At 53.8% G+C, this 22205-nt stretch overlaps 9 protein-coding genes across 9 annotated transcripts; 3 read left to right on the top strand and 6 right to left on the bottom strand.

The window, feature by feature from the left end:
* Positions 1-397: 397 nt before the first annotated feature.
* On the bottom strand, positions 398-1790 carry CAOG_00853 (sterol-C5-desaturase). The gene has a single exon (XM_004365667.2). It carries the CDS (start codon positions 1725-1727, stop codon positions 765-767), a length of 963 nt encoding a protein of 320 aa, XP_004365724.1. The 5' UTR covers positions 1728-1790; the 3' UTR covers positions 398-764.
* Positions 1791-2477: 687 nt separating this feature from the next.
* Positions 2478-4051, bottom strand: CAOG_00852 (glycine cleavage system protein T). Its single transcript, XM_004365666.2, has 2 exons — positions 3927-4051; positions 2478-3687 (listed from the first exon to the last, which is right to left on the bottom strand). The coding sequence occupies exons 1-2, from the start codon at positions 4026-4028 to the stop codon at positions 2563-2565; spliced, it is 1227 nt and encodes a 408-aa protein (XP_004365723.1). The 5' UTR covers positions 4029-4051; the 3' UTR covers positions 2478-2562.
* Positions 4052-4198: 147 nt separating this feature from the next.
* Positions 4199-5587, bottom strand: CAOG_00851 (hypothetical protein). The gene is made up of 4 exons (XM_004365665.2): positions 5335-5587; positions 5078-5228; positions 4809-4857; positions 4199-4722 (listed from the first exon to the last, which is right to left on the bottom strand). Exons 1-4 carry the CDS (start codon positions 5510-5512, stop codon positions 4309-4311), a joined length of 792 nt encoding a protein of 263 aa, XP_004365722.1. The 5' UTR covers positions 5513-5587; the 3' UTR covers positions 4199-4308.
* A 37-nt stretch (positions 5588-5624) lies between these two features.
* Positions 5625-9522, top strand: CAOG_00849 (hypothetical protein). The gene is made up of 9 exons (XM_004365663.2): positions 5625-6047; positions 6170-6387; positions 6501-6626; positions 6712-6993; positions 7165-7666; positions 7809-8695; positions 8819-9092; positions 9204-9331; positions 9425-9522. The coding sequence occupies exons 1-9, from the start codon at positions 5664-5666 to the stop codon at positions 9492-9494; spliced, it is 2871 nt and encodes a 956-aa protein (XP_004365720.2). The 5' UTR covers positions 5625-5663; the 3' UTR covers positions 9495-9522.
* Positions 9516-12801, bottom strand: CAOG_00848 (GTP-binding protein-PA). Its single transcript, XM_004365662.2, has 8 exons — positions 12651-12801; positions 12366-12452; positions 11910-12116; positions 11348-11755; positions 10834-11227; positions 10200-10687; positions 9904-10080; positions 9516-9786 (listed from the first exon to the last, which is right to left on the bottom strand). The coding sequence occupies exons 1-8, from the start codon at positions 12768-12770 to the stop codon at positions 9658-9660; spliced, it is 2010 nt and encodes a 669-aa protein (XP_004365719.2). The 5' UTR covers positions 12771-12801; the 3' UTR covers positions 9516-9657.
* Positions 12802-12919: 118 nt separating this feature from the next.
* On the top strand, positions 12920-13680 carry CAOG_00847 (hypothetical protein). Its single transcript, XM_004365661.2, has 2 exons — positions 12920-13066; positions 13476-13680. The coding sequence occupies exons 1-2, from the start codon at positions 12953-12955 to the stop codon at positions 13605-13607; spliced, it is 246 nt and encodes an 81-aa protein (XP_004365718.1). The 5' UTR covers positions 12920-12952; the 3' UTR covers positions 13608-13680.
* A 131-nt stretch (positions 13681-13811) lies between these two features.
* Positions 13812-16635, bottom strand: CAOG_00846 (serine/threonine-protein kinase ppk11; the record flags this gene model as incomplete). The annotated part of the gene is made up of 8 exons (XM_004365660.2): positions 13812-13999; positions 14093-14192; positions 14253-14423; positions 14519-14795; positions 14873-14996; positions 15118-15226; positions 15315-15436; positions 16497-16635. The coding sequence occupies 8 exons, from the start codon at positions 16633-16635 to the stop codon at positions 13812-13814; spliced, it is 1230 nt and encodes a 409-aa protein (XP_004365717.2).
* Positions 16636-17102: 467 nt separating this feature from the next.
* Positions 17103-20100, top strand: CAOG_00845 (heat shock protein 70). Its single transcript, XM_004365659.2, has 2 exons — positions 17103-17226; positions 18123-20100. Exons 1-2 carry the CDS (start codon positions 17135-17137, stop codon positions 20017-20019), a joined length of 1989 nt encoding a protein of 662 aa, XP_004365716.2. The 5' UTR covers positions 17103-17134; the 3' UTR covers positions 20020-20100.
* Positions 20101-20128: 28 nt separating this feature from the next.
* On the bottom strand, positions 20129-21857 carry CAOG_00844 (hypothetical protein; the record flags this gene model as incomplete). The annotated part of the gene is made up of 5 exons (XM_004365658.2): positions 20129-20347; positions 20429-20505; positions 20608-20688; positions 20786-20966; positions 21072-21857. The coding sequence occupies 5 exons, from the start codon at positions 21855-21857 to the stop codon at positions 20198-20200; spliced, it is 1275 nt and encodes a 424-aa protein (XP_004365715.1). The 3' UTR covers positions 20129-20197.
* Positions 21858-22205: the final 348 nt, after the last annotated feature.

Below are 22205 nucleotides of genomic sequence, written 5' to 3'. Positions count from 1 at the left end.
AGCGAGATGAAGAAGCTGATTTTAAAAAAAGAAAAAAAAAAAAAAAAAAAAAGAGTGAACTTTTGCGTGAGAATGGAAAATAAAAAAAAGTGAAACCAAAATCATCTGCGCGCGTTCTGATTGGCGGGAAAACGCCGACAGCCAACCTGTCATTCGCTGCTGATGTTTCAGCCAACAATGCCGACTCTCGGTTCGGGTCTGTTTGTCGCGTTGCTCGTTTGTGCTGCTGCTGCGCGGTGCGGCCCGTTGCACGTTTTTATCGGATGCTGGCGTTTTGTTTGTTTGTTTGGCAAAACATCTACAAAAGGGGGGCGAGCTATTAAAAGCCGGGGCTGCAGGGGTGCGCGGCGCGCTTTTGTGTTTTTTCTTTCTTTGTTGTTTTTGCGTTCATCATGCATTGGGGTGAGCATTTTTTGTTGTTGTTATTGCTCAAAAGAAGAAGGACTGACAACGCGATCTGATCCAAAACCAGGATCCGCTGAAACGCAACAAGAACAACAAGAACCAGTCAGGTTGGCGCCGCTAAATCGCTCAGCCATCCTCCTCGACTCCCCGTTGTCGCGCCAGTGATCTCAAGGCGCGCTCGAGATTGATCAGTCATTTCTGCAAAGTCAAGTGGAACTTGGGCGCCAAAAGCAGCTGCTTTTGGGTCAGTTTGAGCCGAAACAGCTCTGCATTGCTCACACTCACATTAACACGGCCAGATACACCTCACAGACCAACAACAACAACAAAACCATAACACTCAAAAAGAGACCAGTGCCTTAGTCAACCTTCTTGCTGCGTGCACGCGCGGAGGGACTGGTTGCCTCGCCGCCCGCTGCCGAGGCCGAAGGAGATGCTGCAGGTTGCTTGTCTCCTGCTGTTGTAACTGCTGTTGTAACTGCTGCTGCTGCGGCTGCTGCCTTCTTGTCGAGCTGATGCACTTCGTCGAGCGGGCTGGTGCCTTCAAAGGAGGACGGGTGGCGGAAGGATCCACCAATGCGATCCCACAGGGTGAAGAACTGGCCATAGTTGTAGTTGAAAAAGAGGTGGTGGTCGGTGTGGTGGGCTGCGCCATTCACGAGCGGCTTGAACACGTCGGGCACGCCATAGCTGCCGTCGTGGATGGAGATGGTCCAAAAGTTGACAAAGACAAAGAGGCCCATGTAGGCCATCTTGTGCAGCGGGAAGAGGAAGATGAACATGTGGTACGGGCTGCTCTGCAAGAAGCCGTCGACAGGGTGGAAGGCGTGCGATGCAAAGGGCGTCGGCACGAGCCAGCGGTGGTGCGGCTTGTGCACGTACTTGTAGATCAGCGGGTGGTGGAGCCAGCGGTGAATCCAGTAGATGCACATGTCGGTGAAGAAGAGGAAGAAGACGGCCGAGAACGCGAGGTAGCCCCAGCCGTACTCGTCGACATTGTCGTAGAGCTTGGAGTAGCCGCGGACCTCGGCGAGGAAGATGAGGTTGGTCGGAATCGACATGATTGGAATCGAGGTGCATGCCACCCACAGCTCCTTGGCGATTTGGTTTTCCAGGATGCGAGGGTGACGCAGCAGGGCCTTGTCGTAAATAAAAATGTAGCTCAGAGTGGCAAAGATCAGGTACAGCGCGTAGCCGCTAATGTTCACGAGGAAGAACAAGCTGAGCAGCTGCCGCGGCCACCAGTCCTCGGCCCACTCGGCGGGGTATATGTAGGGCGTGAACAAGTATGTGTCGGCAACATGCAGCACAATGTCCATCATGGTTGAGGAAATGCTGTTGGCGCCGGCCAAGAAAAACGAAAAAAAAAAAAGTGTTCTGCACAAAAAAACAAACGTCACGTTAGTGAGGGTACACCCAAATAGTCAAGCATGGGCATGTTGGGAGGAGCTGAAAGAAGGGGAGACGTTACGGGGGGTTGGGTGGGGGGGGGGCGTTGGGATGATGACCGGTCTGTCGCTACAGTACAATGAATGAATGGTGTGATGTGAAAACTCAACACGCTCTCCGTCTCGAGTCGTTGCTGTCAAAATGGAGGGCGATTGCCAACACGTCAGACATCGACGCCCAATGGAAAAACAGACGGTGGACAGAAGGGCAGACGATGGATAGAAGGGCAGAGGCAGGTAGGCTCGGAGGGGGGTTGGGGTCAAGCGGGGAACACATGCCCAGAATGGCGTGAGGAGGCGGCCAATTGGCCTTCCCTCCAGTTCTGGTTGTGCTCCGTGTTGAGCGCCGTCGCGGGCATCCTCAAATGAGATGTGAGACTGTTTAGATTGTGACTGGGCTGTTGGGTTTAGAGTGTTTCGGGGGTGGGGGCAGTGCGGAAGCGAACGAAGGCAGCTGTGTGTGGTGTGGTGGCAATCAAAGCAAAAGAGAAAAACAAAAGCCAACTCACTTGAAAAAGTGGATCAAGACTGGGGCTCTCCCCAACCAAGCTTGGAAAGCCAATGATACAGTAGATCGATACCCAAACCGGATATGTACTGAAACTATAGTCAGGAATGAACGGTTGACAAACCACGAACAGAGACGGTGGTTTTGGTTTTTTTTTTTCTTTGGCAACTCTTTCTAACGTTCTAGTTTATTGGGGTCTAACTAAGGCTTGTAGTAGCGAGTGGGAACGAAGGGCATCTTGGAAACGACGGCGGGATACTTCTTGCCGCGAACTTCGACTTGGAGCGCAGTGCCGTTCTTGGAGAAGGCAGGGGGAACGTAGCCGATCGCAACGTTCTTTTGGGCGGAAGGCGAAGGGCATCCGCTGGTGACCTCGCCAATCACCTCGCCATCGGCGGTCAGGATCTTGGAGTGCTGGCGGGCAGCGGGGCCGACGTCAGCCACGAGGCCAATGCGCGTTCGGGAGACGCCGTCCTTGAGCTGCTGGAGAATGACCTTGTCGCCGAGGAAGCCGCCTTGCTCGCGGCGACGCTTGGCAATCGTCCACTTGAGAGCCGCCTCGACGGGCGTGGTGGTCTCGTCAATGTCGTTGCCGTAGAGGCACAGGCCAGCCTCGGTGCGGAGCGAGTCGCGCGGGCCGAGGCCTGCGAGCTTGACGGCGGGGTTGGTCAGCAGCTTTTCGGCAATCTGCACGGCGTGCTGGTTGGGAATGGAGATTTCAAAGCCGTCCTCGCCAGTGTAGCCACAGCGAGTCACGCGGCAGTTGGCAACGCCATCGACAGTGACGCCGTCGACGCCGTGCATGAAGGGCAGCTTGGACAGGTCCTTGGACGGGACGAGCGCCTGGAGCGCGGCGGCAGCCTTGGGGCCCTGGAGGGCGAGCAGTGCCGTCTCGACAATCTGGAGGCGGACGTCGGCCTTCTTCTCCGCGTTGAAGCGCGCGAGCTGGGCGTTCAGGTGCGCGAGATCCTTGTCGGCGCAGCCAGCGTTGGACACGACGTACAGCGTCTGGCCAGCGTTAGAAATGACCGTGTCGTCAATGATGCCTCCCTTCTCGTTGGTGAAGACGGAGAGCGTCGCGGCCGTCTCGGCAAGCCCCGCAACGTCGGCGACGACGAGCGACTCGAGGAACTGGACGCGCTGCGCGCCGTGCAAGCGGAACTGCAGCATGTGCGAGACGTCGAACAGCGATGCATTCTCACGCGTGTGATGGTGCGAGGCAATGATGCCGAGGTCGCTGTACTGGACGGGCATGTCCCACCCTGCGAACGGGACCATCTTGCCGCCCTTTGCGACGTGGAAGTCGTACAGCGCGGTGCGCTTGCTCTGCATAATCAAAGAGTCAAAGAATCAAAGAGTCAAAGAATCAAAGAATCAAATGGACCAACCAAGTGAGCTCGTGTCAATGCATGGAACTGGGAACAAAAAGGATCGATCTCTCCAATAATCCGTGACTTTGGCAGCCAGCCTCAAGGAGGAGGAGTACAAGAGAGGTGGGGGGTCGCAGATGGAGAGAATGGATGGAGAGACGTAATGCATGAGAAGCGTGCGAGTTTGGGACTCACAGGGCCAGTGGCGGCAGTGGAGCCGCAGCGGACGGCGGTGGAGCGAGCAGCCGAACGGGCCACAATGGAAGCGGCAACCGCAGTCGCAGATCGGCAGAGCATTGTTGGCAGGGAAATGGTGTTTTATAAAAAGACTGAGAAAATAAAAATGGACGTATGAGAATCATCGAAATCCTGGAGGTGCAGAAAAACAATGAGATTTGGGTCGCTCGCTGATTTCGAACAAGGACGTGCGAATGTCGCGAACAAAAATACTCTGTTCCTCGCCGCCATCCACTCAAATGCGTGCATTTCCATTCGCATATGACAAAACAAGCCAAGAGAAATCGAGAGCGCACGCGACAGAATCAATCGGACAACCATTCTTGGCGCTCCGCGGCGGTTACTCTGTGCGTCCGGTCATGCGATGCGTCAAGCGCGAGACAAGCGACTCGGCGGGCACAGGAGAGTCCTTGAGCTTGTTGACGTACTCGGCGGGCAACCCTTCCTCCTTGGGTGGCAGAACGCGGTTGTGCGGCAAAATGTTGTCCGAGACGGTGCCGAACGCCGAAATGCCCTTTGCGCCATCCAAGAGCGGCTGCAGGGTTTCTTCTTGGCTTTGAACTTGCTCTTCCTGCTCTTGCTGACTTTGCTCGGCGAGCTCGGAGGCAGCCGACTTGTGCTGCGACAGATTCTCCATCATGTCGGCCGCCGCCGCGTCGGTGGCAGGAGTGGTGTCGTACCGAGAGGCAACCAGGCGATCCACCTTTTCCACCAGTTGCTCGGGAGCAGCTTCTTCGAGAAGTGCGCATTTCTCCTGCAATCGGTCGGAACGCGGAGTGAGGTCGAGCGAACGACGATTGTTTTTGACTTTCAACGTTCAAATCAAAGATGCTCGCTTACCTTGAGCTCGGCGAGCTCGAAAATTGAATGCCCGAATCGGTTGAGCACTCTGGCAAACAAAGACAAGCAAAGCCATCAGCGAAATTAACGTAGAGTAGCAACCCCATATTCCACAGGAGAAATAGGTCTCTTGACAAAAGGGAAAAACGCTGCCAACATGCGCAGCGCTCAGATCCATGCTCTCGTCTTCCTCCTCCCGAGGGGCACCGTCTATCAAGCCTGCCAAAACAGCTCAAAACCTATCACAGCCATTTGCCTCTGCGACTTACAGCAGGAGGAACACGGCGAAAAAGTTGAGGTACGCGTTGCGTTGCGCGCGGAAGAGGCGCATGTTGAAATTGTCGTACGCATCCGCTGGCGGCGGCGTCAACCCGAGCGTTCCCTTCTCCATCTCGATGCGGTACATGAGTCGCATGGCATCTACGAGCCAAAGCATCGCGCAAGTGAGTGGGCGGGGGGTTAAAATTTCACCAAGAAGCGCACTGCTCGAACACGAACGCCATCACCACCATGTCCGGAAAGTTACCAAGGAAGAAGAACGCCAGGATGTAGCCCAATATGCGCAGGCCGAACTTGACCTTGGCAAACAGCTGCGACCTGGCAATCCGTGCCAGGTACGGTCCGTGCGGAATGACGAGCAGCACCAGGAAGGCGAGAATCTCGGCACAGAGAACGCCAAACACGGCTGCCCATTGGAGTGACATTGTGATGAGGTTGTTGTTGGAGACAAGGACGCAAGCAATAAACAGCGAAGGCAATAATAAAAAGTAAAAATAAAGACTGCGTCCGAAATTTCTCAGAACTTAACAACTAGTCGTCCTTTTGACAGGCTTTCATCACAAAGCAAAATAGCGAATGAGTGGCGGTGGAGCTGCAGCTGGATTGGCGCTGCTGCGCGACCATGCAATCTTCACGGGCCTGGTCGCCAACCCGACCACCGACGAGACTCCCGTCAGCGTGCTGCCGAGCGCGATTGCCGAGCACGACGGGTCGCTGTTCGTCTGGGACGCCGCGAGCCAAGCGCTGCGTGTCGCCAGTCTCAATGCTGCGATCTCGCCATCGGCCACACGGTCGTCCTCCACCCAAGCAGCCGCGGTCCAGCCGACTGCCTCGCAAGCATCATCCATGGCACCGCTGACGGGCTTGGTGACTGGCGCATCGAGCAGCAGCAGCAGCAGCAGCACCAGCGCAAGCAGCAGCAGCTCAAGTCCGCCGACCAGTGGTGGAGGATCGTACCAGGTGGGGTGGCGCACGACGGGTGTGGAAACGCCGTCGGACTGCCCTTGTGCAGACATGGCTGCGTGTTTTGTATCGTTGACTCATCACGATTGGGGCGGCCTCTTTGTTTGCGCGTTGAGCAGATTCTTGCGGCGCTCAAACCGCCATCCTTCCACGTCCACTCGATCTCGGTCAATGCGCCCGGAACGCACGCGCTGCTGTATGGCGACCATGGTATTGCCGTCATGGAGCTGCCAACCAAGTCTGGTGGCCAGTTCCTGCGGTTTCCGTCGGGCGCATATGCTGGCGCCAACGCGCCGTCGGTGCTGCCGAACGGATCCAGCGTCGTTCCTGACAATCGGTGAGTGCACCGCGTCTGTCAGCCACAGATTGTCATCTCGTCAGCTATGCAGGCCCTTGTGTTGGGTGAGCCGTCGTGGTGCTTTTTGCCTGATTTTTTCGTTGCGTCATTAGTGTGTTTTGCATTGGCGAAAAGTTTTTCAACAGCCACCGCTCCGTCGCTGTTCGGGAGGTGAAGTGGCACCCGCTGAGTGGTGATCAGCTGCATATCATGGTTCTTTCGACCGATAATCGATTACGGTAACAGATTGCATTTGTTTGGTGTGTGTCATGGCGGAGAACATTGGAACTCTCTTGCCCTCCTGACTCTCGCGCTTCGTTTCAGGTTGTACGATCTTCGGCAGCCCGCTGTGGAAGAGCTGCTTGTTACCCTGCGAGATCCTAGTGCCGATGATGATGTATCACTCGATTCTGCGACGCGATCGACGCGCAAGGCGGGCTTGAATGCGAACGGGGACTTTTCCTCGCGCTCCTTCTTGGGCTTGTCCAATTTCAACATTGTTTCGTTTGATTTTGGGCCTCAAGATGGTTGGGGTTATTTTACCATCTTTTGTCTTGCAAGTGATGGAACTGTCTTCAGCCTGTGTCCGGTCGTGCCGAAACAATGGTAAACCCGGTCGTTACGATTCGCTCTGTTGCACTGTTTTTGGCAATGCACTCACCGCGTGTGCTTCTACCTGTTTCTTTGTTTTTTATTCTTGCATTTCCTGTACGTTTCACTGGTTTTTTTGTTTGTTTGTTTGTTTGTTTGGGGGGGTTGTCGTTTGCTTGTTTGTAGTCTCTTGCCACGGACGACCGTCTCCGTGCTATTGGCCACCGTGCGGTTGCGGCTCGAGCAATTCCTGGAACAAAGCAACGACCGCGAAATGTCGCCTGGAGAAGCAATGTATCGGCTTCAGATTGATTGGCTCGAGTGCTTGCTTGCACGCGGAGTCCCCATGCTGTCGCACCTGCTCGGCCCGAACGAGTCGAAGGATTTGGGCGGATTGTCGTTCGACGACAAGCAAGACAGTGTCCTGAACCATCTTGAGCAGCTCTACGTGTTTTCAGCGCCTGGCAACGAATGCACGGCTGCACGAAGCAGCCTGCTTTTGCAGGGCCCCTTCTTGAGGCAACAGTCGCATGGCTCTGATAACTTTGGCATCGAGGACGACGCTTGCTCGCTTGCATGCCTCAAGTCGTTACCGACCACGCTGGTGGTCGCTCACGACCGTGGCCATCTTTTGTCGTGTATTCTCGAGGACGACCTTGAGGCGCAATGGGCCATTGATGCCTTTGGTGTAAGCGGGAGGGGGAGGCAAACAGCGACGCAGCCATTCCGGGCGTTGTGCTCAAACACAGCTCGCTCAAACACAGCTCGCTCACTCACCGATGGATGGTTTGTTTGATTGCGTTGTATTTTACTTGTTTTGGTGGTGCCAGGACTTTGAGGACACGATGCATCTCATTCGAAACCCCAGCTTGCGTGTCTACGAGCGAGTTGATTTGTTCACGGCTCAGCAACGGTCGGCTCTGCTCGACGCTGCCGCAAACGTTCGAGGGCAGCAAACCCAGAGCACGCCGCATCCGGCTCGAACACCTGGCTCTGGTCGAACTCCGTCACTTCCCGCACCTGCGTCGGCGCGGTTGACTGGTATCAATCGCTCGGCGCTGCTGCAAGTCCGAATGGTGCTCGATCCGCTCCGGCCGCATCGACTCGTTGTGTACCATGCGCTTGGATTGCATCGGCTGATGTTCCATTGGCACGAAGCGATGGCAAGCTACCTGAACGACGATTCCGAGCAGCCCGACACGATTGACTTGGCTCCAACGGCAGTTCACCAAGTGATTAATACCTGGGGATTGCCAGCGCCAGGATCGCTTCCTTCTCCTGTGATTGGCGTCAGCATTGTCTCTGTGCCATCGGTCGGGGACTTGCTGGTCGCTTTGACCAGCCAACCAGACGACGCAGACCCGACTTTGGCATCCAGCTTAGCGCCTCGGGCGTTTGTAGAAGGCGTTGTCGTCCGCCAGCTGGTGACCGAACAGCTGCGCTTGTCGTCGTCGGCGCAACTGGCGCTCCCTTCAAGCAAAACCATCACCCCCTCCAAGACTCTTGCGCCCGTTCGTGACGGCTCGGCGCGGTCTATTGCCGACGAAATCCGCGAACTCCTTCAGGGCAAGGCCAGCGTTCGCCTTCCAACCTTTGCTGGTACGAAAGGCGCTGGTGTCACTGAAGACTCGCTCAAGTTCTTGATCGAAGCTTTCGAACAACTCGAGCACGGCTATTTGAAGGATATTGAGCGCGCCAAAGAAAAAATTCAACACCAGTAGGTCATCAACACGAGCAACTGTATTTATTTCTGCGAGCCAAGTTTCGATTTGTGTATTTTGGAACGCTCACCTTGTTTTGGGGTTTTTTTCCGTTTGGTTTGACTTTTCGTGCTGTCTAGTGCCCAAAGCTTGGAGGTCAAGCAGAAGCACCAAGACACGGAAATTAGCAAGCTGAAGGAGCAAATTGAGCAAACACGCCAGGCAGCCAAAAAGAGCGTTGCCAATTGTGCCCAGTTGCTCGACGAGCAAAAACACATCTCGACGAAATTCAATGCCATCCTTGAAATTGTCTCGCTGACTTCTCCAGTGCTGTCCGAGGAAGAGCAACAGTACACGGCTGATCTCGAAGGCTTGCAGTCCACTCTGACGCAGATGCAAGCCCGTATGAATGATGTAAGGGGTGGCGAAGCAGCACAGCATGTTTTACGAGCAGTGATGGTGGCGTTGTTGGTCTCGAAACTTGTCGTCTGACAGCCCGACTGTTTTTGTTTGCTTTGTGATCAGGCCAAGGCGCGAGTGCAAGCTCTCGTTCAAAGCCGTGCATCAGAAACCGAGGCGGCAGTACAAGTGGCGGCCGACTTGGAAGTGAATCAAGACATTCAAGACCGAATCAAGCCCGTTCTGGCCCAGACGTAAGTGGGGGGAGGGAGGTTGTACATTCGGGAGTCGAACTGGACGAGCTTTCGGTGCCAACTAAACGCATTGGTGAAATTGCTTGCTTTTAGGAACTTGGACATCAAGGAAGCTCAACGAAAGCTCAACTCACTTCAAAACCAAGCACAGCGGTGGTTGTAGTGACTTTGAAGCTTTAGTATGAAAACATTGATTTTTACTTTCAGTGTACAAGTGGGTCACCAAACCAAAGAACCCAAAGAATATTGTTGTTGGTGTTGTTGTGGAAGATATGGTTGGTGGTGATGAGGCGAATTCAACCCTGATTCGGCAACAGCTGCGGATTCTAATTGCTGAGGAGTGCTTGAACGACAGATTTAACGTTCAGCTTTTTGAGATCTCGGTAAGTTTGACCGGTACCAACAAAGACAATCGGCTGGCCACTGGTATAGGTCATCGAAATGGCAGCTCCCACCTGTCAAGTTGCGAGCGGGCGCGGGTGAGCAACGCAGCACATTGAGAAAACAGTCACCACGACGTACTCCCTCTCCCTGTTCTTTCCGACAACAATCGCTTGCTATGGGAACCATACCTTGTCGTCAATCGTGTCGAATTTGGTCAGGACAATGCCATCAATTAGATGCGGGTTGGTCGATTCCGAAAAGTCGGCGAGAGATTGGTTGAAACGCTTGAGTTGATCGACTGCCTCGTTGCCGACAAGAGCTTCACCAACAAACAAGACGAGGTCTGGCTCGTTTGTTTTGACAAGCTGTATCGACACAAGCGATGCAGAAGCAGTCAAAGACAAAGAAAAAAATCAGCCACGTCCGAAAACCCTCCTCCCCTCTTCTGACAAATACCAACAACAAAAAGAAAGCAACTCGTCACCTTTGCAAGAGAGCGCATCAAAGGCTCGTTGTCCTGCATACGGCCAGCAGTGTCCACAAGCACAACATCGCGCCGTTGATCGCGACCATAGTTGACGGCGTCGAACGCAATGGCGGCAGCATCCTTGCCGTAACCCTTCTCGTAGAGCATGACGCTGTCGGGGTCGTTGGGACCCAGCTTGCCGTTGCTTCGCTGCAAGTCATTCAAACACCGAGTATGGACGCGCAGTTGCTCGACGGCGCCGGCACGGAATGTGTCGCAAGCGGCAATGAGGATGGAAATGTCGTTTTGAACGAGCCAGTAGCAGATCTTGGCCAGATTGGTCGATTTGCCGACGCCGTTGACGCCACAAAAGACGATCGTGAACGGTCTGCCGCTCGGGTCTTGGCGTTTGGCCAGAACGTCTCGGAGAATGTCCACTCGACGGTTGGGCGAGAGGATGCTTGTCACTGCCTCCTCGAGCGATTTGGTGACTGTCGATGTGATGGCTGTTTGGGAGGAGAACAACAAAGATGGAGAATGCAATACTCAGGCAAAAGAACGAAAAAAAAATGTCCTAAACCCCAACCCATCTCAAAGCTCCTCCTCCTCTGCCGCCTCGCAAACATCCACCCATCGACTCGCTGGAACATACTAGTAAAGCTCGGCATGGTCTTTCCCACGAGATTGGTGCGCACAGAGTCGCACAGCTTTTCCGAAATGTCTGCAGCAACGTTCTTGTTGATGAGATGCTCCTTGGTCTTTTCAAGCGTGGCGGCAAGATCTTCGGCAGTGAGGACCTTATTGCCTGACAAGCCTTGGAAGAAGGACAGAAGCCCACTCCCAAAGCCTGCCTTCTTGGCGACCGGAGCCGCCGCGCCGTTGAGCGAAGGTGTGGCAAGAATGGGCGCTTTTCCTGGAGACGTGACTGGGGCCTCATCCGCCGTCTCTTCTTCGTTCGCGTCGTCATCCTGCTCGCGGGGCGTGTACTCGATATCTGGCAAATCGCCCTTCAGAGAGTCCCTTTCCAAGCCAGCGGTATAGGTGCTCTAAAAAGAGTCACGATAGTCATACAAATGTGAGGTTTTTTTGGTGTGGCACGTTTCGCTCTGAACAATGAGATCTCACTTCAAGCTTGACAAACAGCCATTCACTGAAATGCTACCTACCATATCTGGGGCGGCAGCTGCGGCAGTGCCCGGCTTGTCGCTGGAAAAGTCCAACGGGCCCGAGTGTGCGTTGGTCATCATGCCGCCAGAGATGGGATCCCACGCGGTGGCCTTCTTCTTTTTGGGAGGAGCCTTTGACTCGGTTGAAGCGCTGGGGGAGGGTTTGGACTTCGAAGCCGAGCCGGCCGAGCGTGACTGAATGCCGAGCTTTTTCAGGCGATCCGCTGTGTCACTGTCCGGGGCAAAGGCAGAGTTTCCAGACGACGCCGCCGTCGGACTCACAGGCTGCGAGGTGGTGGGCGAGGTCACGATCGATGCAGAAGGCGACTTGGGCTCGGGGCTCGCAATGCCAGACTTTTGTGCCTTCTTGGACTCTTCGAACGACTTCATGGCCTTTGGAATCCGCAACTAGATCGATCAGACGACGGTGAAGATGGGGTACGCAACCCAGGGAAGGGCGGCCACGGGGGTGGGGGGAAACGGCAACAAACAACACAAGCAACAAAGTGTCAGCCAAACTTTGGTCTTTTCCCACGCAACTTTTAGGCTCCGTATCACCCACCGATTCCTCGTAGCGCTGCATCACGCCCTCCCAGATGGTATCAAAGCGAGCATCAAAGTCCACCACATGCTTGCCCGACGGCTTGAAGAGTGGCAGACCGGCGGCGAACGCGCGGACATCATCGCCGTTTGTGTTGACGAACGACGTGGCCATGCTGGAGAGCAGCTCATCGACGTAGTTGAGTTGGAGGGCCTTCTGGTGCACAACCTGTGTGGGCAAATGGCCGAGCAGAGCAGAGCCGAGTGAGTTCAGGTGGGAAGCCAAGCACAAGTTGGAGCTCGGTCTTTGTTTGGTGGCGCCCCTCCCCCCCCCGCCGCCTCTGTCGCAAGCACCGAGCCCTGGACTCTACACAATGCATGAACGCATTGGGCGCAATGCCGACCTCCGCACGGGCCACCATTCGCGTTCAGGGACGGAAGGGCTCAGTCAGCTGCTCTTCTTGGGTCACACACTCACCACAAAGACCAGGTCGAGCTCGTTGACGATCGCCCACTTGAGCGCAAAGTGATCGTGCACAAACTGCTTGTCGCTGACAGCGCGCTTCTGTTGATGTGAGGAACGAGAAGAACCGAAATGTGAGTGTTGTGATATTGGAAAGCGTGTCGCCAACGCATCACAAAAAAAAAAAAAAAAAAAACAAAAAAAAAAAACTTTTTGCTTTTTCATTTCAATGGTCATTCTATTGAATGCATTTGGATGGAGAGAAACAGTCGTTCAAACAAAAAAACAAAAAAGCCTCACTTCGATGAATGCGCTGGAGATGAGGGCGTTGATCACGGTTGGGCTGACAGCGACGGCTCCACTCTGTCGCGACCAGAGGACGACTCCGCCGCGAGTGAAGATGGTGACGAGCTCCAACATTGCCAACAATCAAAAAAAAAAAAAAAAAAAAGAATGAGCACTGATTTTATTGAATGGATACATTCAATCTATCAAATGGAAGGATCAACACAAAAACTGATTGAGATTGTAAACCAGATTGAAATCTGAAAATCCACTCTTTGATCCTTTTTTTTTTTTTTTTTTTTTTTGAAGCTACCAAAATGCTGTTGTTGACTCGATCGTTGGGACGCTTGGCCACCGCTGCAGTTCGGTCTCCCTCGGCTCTCCCAGCGCGCACCATGTTCACAGAGGCCATCCCAGCGCCGCCGTCCGTGGTGAGTCGCGCGCTCTCTCTCTCTCTCTCTCTCTCCAGGACGACGACAACTCTGCCCAAATTCTCTTCTTTTTTTTTTTCTTTTTTTTTTCTTTCTTCTGTTACTCTTCCTCGAACGCGCGATTCGTGCTGCTGCTGGTGCCTTCTTTCCAGCTCACCTCGTCCGTCTACCTTCAACCCCGTGCTTCGAGTCGCCAGTGAAGAAGTGCGCTAAAGTGACGACAACAATCCTCCTTTTTTTTGTTTTTCCAGGTTTTTTTTTTTTTCTTTCAAACGGTCGTTCGCTCCCTTTGCTTTTGCATTGAAGACAACCGATCAATACTGGTGCTGTGTATTTATTTGTATTGACCAACTGCTCGCTCATCCATCAATCATCTCGTTGCTTCTCTTGCCTTGGATGGCGTGTCCAGAACCGCTTTGGAATCGCCAAGGTGATCGCCGTTTGCGCTTTGGGCTACGCTGCTGGCGCAACCCTTGCGCACCACACTACTGACTACCTTGAGGAATCAGAGATCTTCGTCTACGAGGACGACGATGATTGAACACTTTTAGCCAACTCCTTTTCCTTGTTTTTGCGATGTAATGGTGATTGTTTGTTTTGGTGGTACAGTACTTTCAATAATAATTTGTTTTGTTTGTTTGTTTGGGTTGGTTGGCTCTTTTGGCCTTTTGGCTTCCAAGCGCGGAGGGCAACATTCTGAGAGAATAAATGAAATAATGCGGAGACAGGAACGAGGCGAGAGCAGCTACAAGCACTCGGACTCTTTCAATTCGGGGGCGTTGAGGTCGTGCACTTGAGCAGCCGAAAACGTTGGTTGCAATGTTGCCACCGAATCTGCTGCATCGAGCATAGAGTCGTCTCCGGCATAGTTGGCTGGTTGTCCATTGTCTTGGCCATTGTATTGGCCATTGTCTTGGCCATTGTCTTGGTCGTCTGAGCGGATCACAAAGAAGGAAAAAAAAAGTGAATCGGACAGGATTGAAGATATTCCTCCCTTGCTCAACGAACAAAACACGATTGACATACCGAGCATGGCACTCGATCTTGCAGACTCGTCGTCAAAGATGCGCAAATCCTCGGACGAAGCAGCAAGCGTCGCGCTCCAGGCAGAGTCGCGCTTGATTCGCTGTGTGAGTGGAGGGATGGATTGTACTAGTTGCGGGATCAAGCTTGATCTCCGCCGAACCTGCTTGAAAAACGGATGGTCTAGGAGCTTGAGGGCGGAAGGCCGCTCGTTCGGATCGGGGTTGAGACACAGGTCGATAAACGTCCGGAAGGACTTTGAAAACCGCATGTGGCTGTCCAGAATCATGTCCTCGAGACGTGGTGACGGTCCAAGGAGCTTGAGCAGCAGGATCTGCATGTGTGTGTGGCAAGGCGTGGGGGGGGGGAAGCGGAAGATTGAGGACAAGGCGCAACGCCAAAGACACATTTTCCCATGTAAAGTCCTACCTTGGTTGGCGGAAGACCGTAATAGGGCGCCTGACCCGTTGCTAATTCGAGTGCGGTGATGCCAAGGCTGTAAATATCGGCCTTGTTGTCGTACCCAAGGAGATTTTGCTCGAGCACTTCGGGTGCAGTCCAGGGCACAGACTCTGGACTGCTCCCGGCAAATTGGTAGGCAATGTATTGCCGCTTGCCATCGCGCAGCATACTAACAGCGTGGCTCAAATCGCGCAACGCAACGGCGCCTGTTGAATCGAACATGATATTGCTGGCTTTGACATCACTGCGGAGAAAAATCCAATCGAGATGGAGTGTGAGATGTGCAAGGCGCTCAACTAGCATTGGGCTGCAATGACCTACCGATGAATAAACCAATTGCTGTGAATGTAAGCCAGAGCTCGAAGTGTTTCTCGCAATAGGTAGGCAATAAGAGGCTCGGATAGCCCAGACTTAAAAGTGTGTTGCAACAAGGTGCCGCAGGAGCCTGATGGCATGGCGAAAACAGTAAACATTGGAGGATATGACGGGCAAAAAAAACATAAGCGAAAGGTGTGGAGCGATCGACCGCACGAACAGCAATTCGAAAAAACAAAAAACAAACTTACCACCCGAGAAAAACGGCGATACAACATAGAGCTCGTGTCTGGAGATGAATGTGTGACTGACTGAAATGATGTTGGGATGCTTGAGCCACCGCAACCGCCGCAATTCCTCCTGTCAAGGGACAAAGAAAATGACCAGGTGAGCCACCAAAGGATTGGCGTGCAGCAGCAACACACTGCTTTCCAAAAAAGAGGCTTACCATCTCAGCTTCCCATGCACTATACTCGACGTGCTCCAGCGACACCTTCTTGACAGCAACGAGCGCTTGGGTGGGCTTGAATTTGCACAGGTACACGGAATGTGCACCGGACGCCTTGATACCTGCGCACGCACGACACAGAGGCGCCGTCACACGGAACAATGACGAGACAGAGGATGCACACAAGTCAGCGAGATGCATCGAGAGCGGTTGGTTTTCCAGAGGTCGAGTTCAACAAGAAGGTCGAGTTGAACAGGACGGCGATTTTTATGGGTTTTCTCGCAGTGCTGGTTGAACAATGCTGCGATTGCTCCAGTTTCCAAATCAACAAGGCCCTGCCTGTAAATCGCATGCGACAAGTGTGACCACGCATCCCCCCACGTCTCCCAGGTCCCAGAGAGACGGTTGCATTGGGGGAGAGCTGGGGCCTCTCCTCCTCGGCGACCTTTTTCCTTCCTGCTTGGTCTCGCGCGATTTGGGCCCCGCGACTGGTCGGCGATTGGGCCGTCAGCCAGTGCCCAGCGTCCAAGGCAGGTCGCTCCCTCCAGACATGTTGTCGGTTTGCCTCCCTCCCTCGGCCTCGGCCGCGGACACGCGTCGTCAACAAGGAAACGAAAAAAAGAAAAGGTGATAAAAAGTTTTGTTTGAAAAAAAAAAAGAAAAAAAATCCAACCAGCGATCCAGCACCTCACTTGAGGGCCCCCCCCAAACAAGACCTGGCAGTCAGGATGCAGCGACAGCGAGGGGCACTACTGGTAGAACGCGTCTGGCTGTCGCGTCGAGGACTCCACTGCACAATGCGCCGAACAATGAAAAAAAAAAAAACAAGAAAAAATCCAGCGACACGATTGGAAGGTTTTTTTTTACTTTTTTTTTTTTTTTTAAGTGCAACCGTTTGAATGCTGTTTGGCTTGCATCGACTGCCTGTGCACGAAAGGCTCGAAAGACTCCTCCTTGGAGATCGCCAATGCCATGTGCATCGCCAGTCGCGCCGCATCGTCCGAAAAGGCGCGCCGCCGCTGACCAATTCGCCCCCAAACGACCGAGATCAAGAATAAAATCCCAGAGAAACGACCGAGATCAAGAATAAAATCCCAGAGCGACCTTTTTTTTTTTTTTTCTTTTTTTTTTTTTTTTTTCTCGCTCTCATCATTCGATTTTGCGGGACGTTTTCGCTCTTACCGATGAGCTGCACCATTTCGTAGTCGTGCCGGTCGTTCGTCGCCTGGAAGGAAGCAGAGCTCCGCGACAAGCTCACTGCAGCTGCAGACGGGGGTGCGCTCGCCCCGCTGCCTCCGAGTAGATCGCGCAGCAACGACATGGAAAATCCGCAACAATCAGCCAGAAGAAACAAAAGAGCGAGAAGAAAAAAAAAAAAAGTATGACTGTCATAAAATAATGTGGGCAGCACATTCATGGACATGCGAACGAAAGCTCCAAAACAACGAAAGGGGTGAGGTGGGAGCGATGAACTGGTTCGGACGCGATCAAATGTGGCGGCAAAAAGTGCTGAGATCTGGAAGCCAAAATTGTACTCCTTCCTCCGTCGCAAAGAGCTCCCCGCCATGAAACTTGGATACCGAGTGCACTGGCATGTTGCTGGCCCACATGCACTGTTTTCGCCAGCCGAGCAGTTGAGCACGAAGCGCATCGATTTTGCGCAGATTTGCCTCCAATCTCGCTCTCATTCCCCCACCTCTTCGCCGCCATTGCCCGCTCGCAATCCAACTCTGGAAATGCGGCACTCTGCTCTTTTTTTTTTTTTTTTTTTTTGCTCCCGGCGAAGAAGCAATCTTTAACTGCGCGGCTCCTATTTTTGGATGATGCTCACTCTTTCGCCTGCAACACCAAACCAAATCACAATGGCTACTCAACTCGCTGTCGGCATTGATCTCGGCACCACCTACTCTTGGTACGCTTTCAAACACACTCGCCTCTTCGTTATTCAAACCCTCCTCGTCATGCGCGGCATTCACGTCGCCCGTTGACTGTGCTCGTTGACTGTGTCAGCGTCGCAAGCGTGGCCATGTGTTTTTTTGTCTTTTTTCTTTTTTTCCTTCTTTTTTTTCGTTTTTTTTTTTCGTTTTTCTTTTCATTTCCCTGCGCCGTTTTCCCCTGCCGCGTGGTCGCGCGTTCCTCGTGCTGCTATGAGTTTTGGTTGATATCGAGTGTCCAGCTCGCTGTTGGCCAGCAACTTTGGGTCACAACGCAAAATGGGTCTTTTTTTTTTCCCCGATTTTTTTTGCCACCTTCCATCGCCTTCCATCGCCTTCCAAGAGCTTCGCCGCGGCGCGCGTGACGCGCAGCAGCTTCCTTCCGACGCGCGTTTGTGCGTCCAGATTGAGCGTATCTTGTCGTCCATCTCACTCTTCGCGCCGTTGTGCGTCGTTGTGGGAACGCGCGTCGTGCAATCTGCAACACGAGTTGCGTTGTTTTGCTCAGTGAGCGAAAAGGAAACAAAAAAAAACGGAAAAAAAAAAAAAGGACGATCTCGTGCTTTTGTTCATTTGCTTTTTGTCTCGGCGGTGATGTCAATGCAAGCGCCAAACGCTGCATTGATGGTCAAACGACGGCAACAACAAAAACAACGAGCATCAAACAACAAAAAGAGCGAGAAAGTCTAAAAGCAGCAGCAGCAGAAGAAAAAAATTGATGAAACAAAATCAAAAATCCCACAAGCGTTTGTTTTCAGTCAATTCGATTATCTGTTGGTTTTTTTTATTTTCGATTAAGTCTCACTACCACCCCGAATTTTATCATTGATTCTTGCACTCACTCGTTTTCTCCTTTGTTTCTTTTGAAAAACAGCGTCGGTGTCTTCCAACACGGCAAGGTCGAAATCATCGCCAACGACCAGGGCAACCGCACCACCCCTTCGTACGTTGCCTTCACCGACACTGAGCGTCTCATCGGTGATGCCGCCAAGAACCAGGTCGCCATGAACCCCGAGAACACTGTTTTCGACGCCAAGCGCCTCATTGGCCGTCGCTTTGACGACCCCGCCGTTCAGTCGGACATGAAGCACTGGCCCTTCAAGATTGTCAACGAGGCCACCAAGCCCAAGATCCAGGTCAACTACAAGGGTGAGGAGAAGGTTTTCTCGCCCGAGGAGATCTCGTCGATGGTTTTGCTCAAGATGAAGGAGACTGCTGAGGCCTACCTCGGCAAGACGATCAACAACGCCGTCGTCACCGTCCCCGCCTACTTTAACGACTCGCAGCGTCAGGCCACCAAGGATGCCGGCACCATCTCTGGCATGAACGTCCTCCGCATCATCAACGAGCCCACGGCCGCTGCTATTGCCTACGGTCTTGACAAGAAGATTGGCGGCGAGCGTCACGTTCTCATTTTCGATCTCGGCGGCGGCACGTTCGACGTCTCCGTCCTCACCATTGAGGACGGCATCTTTGAGGTCAAGTCCACTGCTGGTGACACTCACCTTGGTGGCGAGGATTTCGACAACCGCATGGTCAACCACTTTGTCCAGGAGTTCAAGCGCAAGGAGAAGAAGGATCTCTCCACCTCTGCCCGCGCCCTCCGCCGCCTGCGCACTGCTTGCGAGCGCGCAAAGCGCACCCTCTCGTCGTCCACTGAGGCCTCGATCGAGATTGACTCGCTCTTTGAGGGCGTTGACTTTTACACCAAGATCACCCGTGCCCGCTTTGAGGAGCTCTGCGCTGATCTCTTCCGCGGCACCCTCGACCCCGTCGAGAAGTCGCTCCGCGACGCCAAGATGGACAAGGGCACCATTGACGACATTGTCCTCGTCGGTGGCTCCACCCGCATCCCCAAGGTCCAGAAGCTCCTCCAGGACTTCTTCAACGGCAAGGAGCTCAACAAGAGCATCAACCCCGATGAGGCTGTTGCCTACGGTGCTGCCGTCCAGGCCGCCATTCTTTCCGGCGACAAGAGCGAGGCCGTCCAGGACCTCCTCCTCCTCGACGTTGCTCCCCTCTCCCTCGGCCTCGAGACTGCTGGCGGTGTCATGACCACCCTCATCAAGCGCAACACCACCATCCCCACCAAGCAGACCCAGACCTTCACCACCTACGCTGACAACCAGCCCGGTGTCCTCATCCAGGTCTACGAAGGTGAGCGTGCCATGACCCGCGACAACAACCTGCTCGGCAAGTTTGAGCTCTCTGGCATTCCCCCGGCACCCCGCGGTGTTCCCCAGATTGAGGTCACGTTCGACATTGACGCCAACGGCATCCTGAACGTTTCCGCCGTCGACAAGTCCACCGGCAAGGTCAACAAGATCACCATCACCAACGACAAGGGCCGTCTCTCCAAGGAGGAGATTGAGCGCATGGTCGCTGAGGCTGACAAGTACAAGGCCCAGGACGAGGCCCAGCGCGAGCGTGTTGCTGGCAAGAACGCCCTCGAGAGCTACTGCTTCAACATGAAGCAGGCTGTCGACGACGACAACCTCAGCAAGAAGCTTTCGGACGAGGACAAGAAGACCGTCACCGAGAAGGTTGAGGAGGCCATGAAGTGGCTCGAGGCCAACCAGCTCGCCGAGAAGGAGGAGTTTGAGCACCGTCTCAAGGAGCTCGAGAAGGCTTGCAGCCCCATCATTGCCAAGGCCTACCAAGGCGGCGCTGCCCCCGGCGGCATGCCTGGCGCTGAAGGCGGCTGGCAAGGACCCGGCGCCGGCGCTACTGCCGATCCCGCCGCTGGCCCCACCATCGAGGAGGTCGACTAATCCATTCGTCCCCGCTTCCCTACACGGTATATGGTTTGGTTGCCTTTTTTTCTAGTCTAACAAATAAAACAATCTTGATCGTTTCCATGTTGCCAATTTGTATCTGGATCAACTCTGCAAAACTGAAAAGGAAGTACATGATGTCTTCTTGGGTATTGCGACGACAATGCATCAGCGCTCACAAGGCTTCCATTTCATCCTCAAAATCTGCCTCCTGCTCTTCCTTGTCCCAATCCTTCATCTTTGCGCCCATCATGTAATCGTCGCGCAGCCAGCCGCCCTCCGCCGTGGCGACAGCAGGTGCAGTGTTGGCCGAGGCAGGAGTTGTCTACACACAAAAACCGAACGCACGTTAGGGCGGATTTTGTCATTTGTCTCCCTGACAAGACTCTCGTCCGCAAATACATACCTCACTGGCGGGCCGCCCAGTCTCGGGTTGCTTCAGCATGTCAAAGAATGTCTGTTTGGTCAAGGTAGACGCCTCGACTACAAAGAGTTCGCGACCCCCAACGGAATGACAGAAAAATGAGATTCGGAAACGCACACAAGCCTTTCACAGCAACGAGTCGAGTCGAACAAATGGCATACCTTGAGCTTTCTTGGTTGTGCTGGCAGGTCCGGTTTCTGCTTGCTTTTGTTGCTGGCTAACTGCGTTGAAGAGCTTGACAACTGTGCGATTCGACAATTCGACAAAGAAGGGTGATGTGAGTGAGAACAACCCAGTAGAGAAAGCTCGTCCACAAATCAATCACACGTGTGTACACACCTCCTTTTGTGGCAATGCGCACCAGCTGTCGCTCGTGCTCGAGTGTCGCCAGGGTGGGAATGACGCGATCCTTGTTCGCGAGCTCTTTTCGCTCTGCGGCTTTCACTCGCATTTCGCGCTCTTCCTGCTGTGCCTTGGCAATGTTGCGCTCAATGGCTTTGGATTTGGAGAGAATTGGGGCCTGTTGCAACCAAGAAAATGGGTAGAGTCAGAAAACGGCGGGGCTTCAGTCAAATCTAGCAGCAAAAAAAAAACATAAACGACCAGAACAGCATGGCACACTCACCTCAGTGGCCGAAACCTGCTTGCGCAGGATTTTCGACATTGCGTCTGCTAGCGCGAGGCCTGGTGCGAGCTTTGGTTGACGGCTGGGACGTTCGTCGTCGTCGTCGTCGTCGCTGGCCTGACCCATAACATCATCATCATCATCATCATCGTCGTCGTCGTCGTCGTCGTCGTCGTCTTCACCATCGAGGTCGTCATCCTCATCATTCAGGTCATCGAGATCGTCTTCATCGTCTTCCCAGTTATCGGCGTTCTCGTCGTCGTCCTCGTCCTCGTCCTCGTCCTCGTCGTCCTCCGACCCTGACTCTTGGTCGTCCTCGCCATCGATCTTCATTGCTGTAGCACCGTTTGCCGCAGGCTTGCCCTTCAGAGCGGCAGCCTTCGCAGCTGCACCACGAGGAGGATTGGCTTTGTCCGATTCATCCTCGTCCTCTTGTTGGTCCTCGTCAGCAGCGTCCTCGTCAGCAGAGTCCTCGTCGTCTTCGCTGTCCTGGCTGCTTGGTGCAGCCTTCTTCTTCGAGCTCGTCGGAGTGGCGGCGGCGGCGGTCTGTTTTGCTGCAGTCTTTGCAGGTGGCTTGGCGCCTCGTGGTGCAGCCGCAGCAGCGCTCTGCTGTGGTGTCGCCAAAGCACCCGCGGCGGCACGCGTCCGTCGTGCGATCGGCGGTGATTGATACTTTGCAGCAGGGGAATCGGCCTTTGCGCCCTTGGCGGGTGTTGGCTGCGCTTTGGATGCAGCTGGCATGGCTTCACGCGACAGAATTGGCGAGAACAATAGAGACTGGCGCATTGCACAATCCTTCATTCGGATTGGCTTCAAGCAGTACCATCATCGTTATAAGCGTCGGTCTGATAATTGTATTCCTAAGCTGCAATTCATCGGTGGCGAGGCGAGGAGGTGGAATGAGTTGAAAACTTGCTGAAACTGAAAACTTGAATCGGGGTCTAAGACAAGTCGGTCGACTCGAAATAGGACGCGTTTTTTTGCAACAACGCACCAAGTTGCTGAGCATTATGGTTGCTCGATCAGCCTATGTGCGCGTTTGCGAGTCTTCCACACATTGCTTGGAGCGATGGAACTGTGGACAGCGGGATGTTCCGGTTGGCTCGCTCCCTTTCACGCTGTCATTGCTCTTGC

This window comes from Capsaspora owczarzaki (assembly GCF_000151315.2).
Source record: "Capsaspora owczarzaki ATCC 30864 unplaced genomic scaffold supercont2.1, whole genome shotgun sequence".
NCBI lineage: Eukaryota > Filasterea > Ministeriida > Capsasporidae > Capsaspora > Capsaspora owczarzaki.
This window is presented reverse-complemented; position numbering and strand designations above follow the sequence as displayed.

Coding starts and splice junctions, on each gene's coding strand:
- CAOG_00852 (XM_004365666.2), bottom strand. CDS start 4,028: ATGCTCTGCCGATCTGCGACTGCGGTTGCCGCTTCCATTGTGGCCCGT. Junction 3,688..3,926: donor CCACTGCCGCCACTGGCCCT/GTGAGTCCCAAA, acceptor TTGATTATGCAG/AGCAAGCGCACCGCGCTGTA.
- CAOG_00853 (XM_004365667.2), bottom strand. CDS start 1,727: ATGATGGACATTGTGCTGCATGTTGCCGACACATACTTGTTCACGCCC.
- CAOG_00845 (XM_004365659.2), top strand. CDS start 17,135: ATGATGCTCACTCTTTCGCCTGCAACACCAAACCAAATCACAATGGCT. Junction 17,227..18,122: donor CTCGGCACCACCTACTCTTG/GTACGCTTTCAA, acceptor TTTGAAAAACAG/CGTCGGTGTCTTCCAACACG.
- CAOG_00849 (XM_004365663.2), top strand. CDS start 5,664: ATGAGTGGCGGTGGAGCTGCAGCTGGATTGGCGCTGCTGCGCGACCAT. Junction 6,627..6,711: donor TCGACCGATAATCGATTACG/GTAACAGATTGC, acceptor GCTTCGTTTCAG/GTTGTACGATCTTCGGCAGC. Junction 7,667..7,808: donor GGGCCATTGATGCCTTTGGT/GTAAGCGGGAGG, acceptor TGGTGGTGCCAG/GACTTTGAGGACACGATGCA.
- CAOG_00848 (XM_004365662.2), bottom strand. CDS start 12,770: ATGTTGGAGCTCGTCACCATCTTCACTCGCGGCGGAGTCGTCCTCTGG. Junction 10,081..10,199: donor TGATGCGCTCTCTTGCAAAG/GTGACGAGTTGC, acceptor GTGTCGATACAG/CTTGTCAAAACAAACGAGCC. Junction 9,787..9,903: donor TCGACACGATTGACGACAAG/GTATGGTTCCCA, acceptor GCAACTTGACAG/GTGGGAGCTGCCATTTCGAT.
- CAOG_00847 (XM_004365661.2), top strand. CDS start 12,953: ATGCTGTTGTTGACTCGATCGTTGGGACGCTTGGCCACCGCTGCAGTT. Junction 13,067..13,475: donor TCCCAGCGCCGCCGTCCGTG/GTGAGTCGCGCG, acceptor TGGCGTGTCCAG/AACCGCTTTGGAATCGCCAA.
- CAOG_00851 (XM_004365665.2), bottom strand. CDS start 5,512: ATGTCACTCCAATGGGCAGCCGTGTTTGGCGTTCTCTGTGCCGAGATT. Junction 5,229..5,334: donor CCTGGCGTTCTTCTTCCTTG/GTAACTTTCCGG, acceptor TTTGGCTCGTAG/ATGCCATGCGACTCATGTAC. Junction 4,858..5,077: donor TTCGCCGTGTTCCTCCTGCT/GTAAGTCGCAGA, acceptor TTTGTTTGCCAG/AGTGCTCAACCGATTCGGGC.